The sequence below is a fragment of the Echinops telfairi genome, unplaced genomic scaffold, assembly GCF_000313985.2.
Source record: "Echinops telfairi isolate 266 unplaced genomic scaffold, ASM31398v2 ScPeMD7_24;HRSCAF=84, whole genome shotgun sequence".
Lineage (NCBI taxonomy): Eukaryota > Metazoa > Chordata > Mammalia > Afrosoricida > Tenrecidae > Echinops > Echinops telfairi.
The window spans coordinates 7233437-7239436 of record NW_022103921.1 but is presented as its reverse complement, the minus strand read 5'-3'; the positions used below and the strand labels follow the sequence as shown (position 1 = coordinate 7239436).

Here is a 6000-nt window from a genome sequence, read left to right as displayed (position 1 = left end):
CTATCGATCAAGGCAGTGTGAAGGAACGCCGAGCACATATCTATCGATCAAGGCAGTGTGAAGGAACGCCGAGCACATATCTATCTATCGATCAAGGCAGTGTGAAGGAACGCCGAGCACACAGCAACAAGTGCTGCTGCTGCTGAGGGTCAGGCACTGGACCACTACCTGCAAATACTCGGTCACACAGGCCCTAGCTGCGGGCTGGAATGGACTAGTGGCAGTAGGGTTTGCATTTGATTGGGGTAACACAAGGAAGGAAGGAGAAGCTTCTCCCAAAGTTGCAGACTGGACTCGGTTTGCTGCTTATTCCGATCCTTTCAAAAGTGTAGGGAGCATACCCCAGGAGGCCAGGGGGCCCCTCTCTTCACCTTTCTTCTCACAGAATGTTCCTAGAAACGACAGTCACTCAGACTAGCCCCCCCCACCCCCCAATATCCACAGTCACCAAGACTGTAATACAGAGTGATTAACATAAGAATGGTTACAGGATCTTGCAATTTTTTGTCTGTTAAAAAACAATTTTGTAAATGCCAACCAATTAGGTTTTTTGCCTTTTATGTTCCCAGATTTTCCATACTTAAAACTCTGAACATTCCCTCTTGCCAGAATACTTTTGTGAATCCTCATGAAGTGCTGCCTTGATATACATGGTAGTGTTCCTTCCATGCAATTCTTTAATTTTAATAGAAACTCCAGTTTGGTATTTGACAGTAGACAGAGTAAAATGTGTCCACCAGAAAAAACCATAACCAATGTAGAAATTCATATTCTCTTGAAACTTGCTCGGACTAAAGCTAAGACTCGTTGTACCCGTTACAAATGGGCAAAAACAGGACGTGTAGCCCAATCACGCACTTCCTCCCCTACCCAATCTTCTTCGAAAGGACTGGCCTCTGTTTATATGACAAATGTCCATTACACCTTCTCCCAACTAGCTTCTCCAGAGGACCTTATGAAAAGGAAGTTAAGTTCTTGGTACCTCCTCTGGAGTGTCAGGCTTTCTTGCTGCAGCAATTTGGTTTATTCCTCAATGAAATCTATTAGAATTTCTAAACTTGACTCTAGAATCTGTCATTCAACAAATCGCACAACCTTTTAAATTACCTTTCATATTAATTGGAATTTATTTAAGAATAAGGATTGAGCAAAATCTCACGGCAAAGCAGTACTGTTAGCTAGACAAAACTGGGCAATGGGGGGAAAAGGTGGCAACGAAAGAGTAAGAGCTTGACAAAGGAAGGAATTCTACACAAAGAGAGGTGGAGGTGGAATCATACTTCCCCCAGTCCTCCCCAAGCACAAAGGAAGGTGAAGGGAACATTAATCAATGAAAGAGAAGCTGCTCCTAGGTAGCAAGATAGGGGTTGTCCCTCTCCATGCCTAGGGCCCCCTTCAGGAGGTTGGAAGCCCATAAAGCCTTAAGGGCATGCGCCCAACTCAGGTCCTTGAACTGGGTGGGCTCAATTCAGCTAATAGGGTCAATCAGTACCCTTGACCACACCTCCCAGCCACAGGCCCCAAAAGGCTGGAACCTGGAAGACCACCTCCCTCTCTTCCCCACTGCTCCTCTGCCTTCTGCTGGGCTGTGCTGCACTCTGTCTGTCTCTCTCAATCTGGCCTCAGGTTGGGGGGGTGCAGTCCTGTAACTGTAAAACCTGAAACTTCTATCCTGTATAAAAACCCACTTGGATCACAAACCAGGCGTTGGCGTGAGTTCCTTCTCGTGTGAAGCCAAGGACCGAGCCATTTCCCACCTGAGAAACCTAACAGATAGTAAAAAGGTGTGTGCTCTTGGGTCAGGCACCAGTCGGGAACACTAGGAACAGCCTGCCCTGCCCTTACCAGACCAAGACCGCTAGCCTCAAAGGGGCTCCAGGACAATGAGCCATCTCCTCGGTATCAGGCAGAATGATCAAGACACCACTCTACCTCGGAATGTCCCTGATGGAGCCGGCCCCCTCCCTGGTTACCCTCCTGACCACCTTAAAAACTCGCTCTTCACCACAGATAAGTGCGACTTCGAAGGCCCCCAGCTGGGGACCCGGTGAACCTCGCTGGGAGCTCAGGATGCTTCCATCCCTTTCTCTGCTCCCCCTCCCTCGCAGGCAGTGTGACCTCACTGGCCCCCACTCTCAGACTGGTGAATCGCCCGGGAGCGCAGAATAAACGTTTTCTCTCTGGCCTGGCCTCCAGTGCATCTTTGTGGCAAACCTAATATGGGCAGGGTGGGAACAGGATGTTCACACTACTCCCACAACGGCTGAACTGACTCTTGGATTCAGACTCTGGCGTGTTGGGGTACATGTACCTGGAAAGGGAGGAATGCTAAATCATCCAGTAGCAGTAGGTAGACCTGCTAGGAAACAAGCCAGCAATAGAAAATTCACCATCGCAGAATAAAAACCTAGTTCTTTTTCTGATTAGCTGGAGGCCCTTTAGTGCTTGCTCGGAGACACAGCAGCTCTTTAGAGACTCATCCTGTTCAAACCTTTTCTCTGAATCCGGTTTGAATGTTGTCCCTCGCCTGAGAACCAAGAATAGAGAGGCTCAAAACCGATTCTCATGGCAACAATATTTTAGTAGTGGTCTTCAGAAAAAGGCAGTCTTCACCTGTGTACTGCATATCGTGTTGAACGCGGCACATGCCACAAGAAGACAAAATGATTTTTGAACTGATCAAAGCAGGAGCTTGTGCCGAGGAGTCAAAGCCACTGACGAAGAGTTGCAACCTGGAATTTCTTACAGAATGCTAACATAAAAAATAGATCAAAGGTGAAAGAATCCTTTAAACAAAGTTGCTGGAATTTTTCAGAGAAACTTTTACCTAAAATAAAATGCCTTACCTATCAAGGTCAAGTAAGACAAGCAACTTGTTTTATCATTGTTTAAATTTTGTAAACAATCAATTCATATTCTTAACAGTTAATTTTCAAATTCATTTAAATAGGCTTCATTTTATGTACCACTAAGGAGTTAGAAAGAGCCACGCTGGATCAGTGGACTAAATGTGGACCACTGACTAAAAGGTTGGTGTTTCAAATTCACCAGATGGCTCGTGGAAGAACAAGGATGCAGACTGCTCCAGAGATTCACAGAAACCCTAGTTCTACTTTGTCCCATAGGAATGCCGAGTCAGGGTCGACTTGACGGCAGTGGGTGTGGTCTGAGCTAAAAGGGCTTACAAAATGAAATACAATACCTGATTTATTTTCTAGAAAACATAGCAGTCGAAACATTTTGTCTATTGGATTTTGTAAAAGTTTTCCAGCTACCAAAAAGTCTGCTCTTTCTTAACAAAACTTAAGTATCAAAACTACCTTCTAGAAATATGTCTCAACCAATTAAATTTCTAAACATCATGGGACTTTAATGATTTTGAACATAGGTGTTGTACAGGTCAGAACTTTCATCCTATGTCAGTACAAGAGTCATACTGCTTCACAAGAAATAAAGTCTTTTCACTTGTAAATATTACATTTTACGTAGCCAATATAGAACATATTTTTGCCAAGTAAGAAAATGGAAAATTAATTGCATCGATGCACATAATAGCAGCATGATTGACAAAAACATTCCCATTTGAAGCCAAAACATTTAGTAAATAACATCTCATCGCCCTTAGCTGAGCTCAGAATTATAATTGTATTAGCAAGTGTGTTTCTGGGCCAAGAAGCTTCTGAAGAATAAGGATACCCTTCTCTGTAGCTATTCTCTGATGTCCCTCACGACAGGAACCTCTGCGGAGACGGAAAAGAAAGCCCACAGAGTGGCCAAGAAGCAACATGACTATCCCTGTTTTACCACGTCTCAGCTTCCGATGCCACAAGCTGTAAACAACTCACAATGTCTTCATGCAAGGAAGGAAACTGTTTAAAAAGCAAACGGCCAACGCACGCTAAAGGGGAGAGGGAGGTGCTTTTGTTCCAGGTGGAAAAACGGATAAGGTTATTAAGATCTACAATTTTCCTCACAAGTTAGTATTTTCCTGTCCTTAGAAAAATCAGAGAGAAGTTAACTTTCAAAACCCAATACCTGAAACTCTGTAGATGCCTTCGCACTTCATGCCGTACTTTTCCACATAATCTAAACATTCTCGGAAAACTGCAGGCAGGCAAATGCCATCGTACATCATGGTCCTCTCTGCGGCGTCAGCCAAAGGAATTCCAAAAATGGGTCTGAGGTTTGGAAGATCAACTTGAGGCACCTCTGGCTCTGGAATCGTCTTTTTCTTCTTCTTCTTTTCCTTCCACTGTTTCACGACATCGGCTGCTGTCAGGTCTTTTGACTTCTTCTCCTTGTGCGGCTTCTCTTCTTTGGGCTTCTCCTTCATTTTAAAGTCCTTCTCTTTCTTCTTAGAGAAGCTCGGCTTCTTGAAAACATGAATCCCCTTGGACCTCTTCATTTTGGAAGGACTCTCAGCTTCATCCCCGGAGCTGTCTTCCTGAAAGGCGGCATAGCCTTCAGCTGCCAAAGAAACAGAGGGGGCACATTTCATGTCTGCCTCATCACACTGCCACATGCCTCCCAAAACAGAGCCATCTGGGACGACCACCCCGCTTTCACTTCACGCCCAATCACTCCGAGGCCCTCCTGGTAACGAAATGGCTACTTCATCCCTAGCATGAGACGCGGCAGTGAACAACTCCACATCACAGGAGGGCAATGTGCAGGCAGACTTGCAACAGTAGGTGGTGATGGTTGGTTTTGTTTTACACGTGTACGTAAAGGACTTTTGACAAACCAAGTAGTAGCAGTACACAGAAAGGGGTCTAAACCAAGGTCCTTCTATAAAACACAGCATCCCTTCGTAAGGTAAACAGTGTCCTCTGATAAATTACCGTATACACTCGTGGATAAGCTGGGTTTTTCAGCACATTTTTAATGCAATTTTTGTGGTAAAATTAGGTGCGTGGCTGACATTCGGGGCTGGCTTATACTCGAGTATATATGGTACCTTCAATTAACTTAGGGTTTTTTCATATTTAAAGCCTGAACTTGAAGTGATCCCCATCACCGATGCTCTGGCTGCTCCCTGATCACACTTCACATTCCTGTCACTAGCTGCTGAAGCAGCACCGGAAAAACTCACTCGTCTATGCCAGGAAATTTGGAAGACAGCTACTTGGTCAAATGACAGGAAGAGATCCATATTGGTGCCCATTGCAAAGAAACGTGATCCAACAGAATGCTCAAACTACAGAAGTATGCCATTGATATCATACACAAGTAAGATGTTTCTTAAGAACATCCAACAACGGTTGACGTAGTGTGTCAACAGGGAACTGCCAGAAGTTCTGGCCGGATTCTGAGGAGAACATGGAAAAGGGGATATCATTGTTTGATGTCATCAGATGTTCTTGGCTCCGAGCAGGGAATATCAGAAAGATGCTTCCTTGTGTTTCATTGGCTGAGCAAAGGCATAGTATGGACCATAACAAACTATGGATAATCTTGAGAGGAACGGGAAGTCCAGAACACTTCACTGTACTCATTTGGAACTCACACATTGATCAAGGGGCAGTTATGAGAACAGACTGAGGGAATACTGCATGGTTTCTGGCACCAAGGTTGTATCCTCTCACCATACTTGATCAATTTGTAAGCTTAGCAAATAAATCATTAGAGAAGCTTGATATGAAGAAAAGTGTGGCATCAAGGCTGGGGAAGGCTTATTAACCAGCTGTAGGATGCAAATGACACAACCTTGCTTACTGAAAGTGGGAGGAACTGAAGCACTTTCTGATAAAGATCAAGGATTGTATTCTTTGGTACGGATTACAACTCAATGTAACAAAAACCACAATCAATTCTCATGGAAGCAGCAGTCAAGAGATCAAAAGATGTATTAGGTAAATCTGCTGCACAAGACTCTATAGAGTAAGAGCAAGGATGTTACTCTGAGGTGGAAAGTGTGCCTGACCCAAGGCATGGTATTCTCCATTGCATCCTATGATGTGCAAGTTGGACACTGAATAAGGAAGACTGTAGAACAATCCA

General features: G+C 44.5%; 1 protein-coding gene across 2 annotated transcripts in view; it reads right to left on the bottom strand.

Moving 5' to 3' along the window:
- The window catches only part of RALBP1 (ralA binding protein 1), a 70815-nt gene that overhangs the window by 27632 nt on the left and 37183 nt on the right, over positions 1 to 6000 (bottom strand). For both annotated transcript variants that reach the window (XM_004714096.3, XM_045289047.1), the window contains exon 3: positions 4036 to 4467. In XM_004714096.3, coding sequence (XP_004714153.1) covers positions 4036 to 4467 — 432 coding nt within the window. The remainder of the gene's footprint in view (positions 1 to 4035; positions 4468 to 6000) is intronic.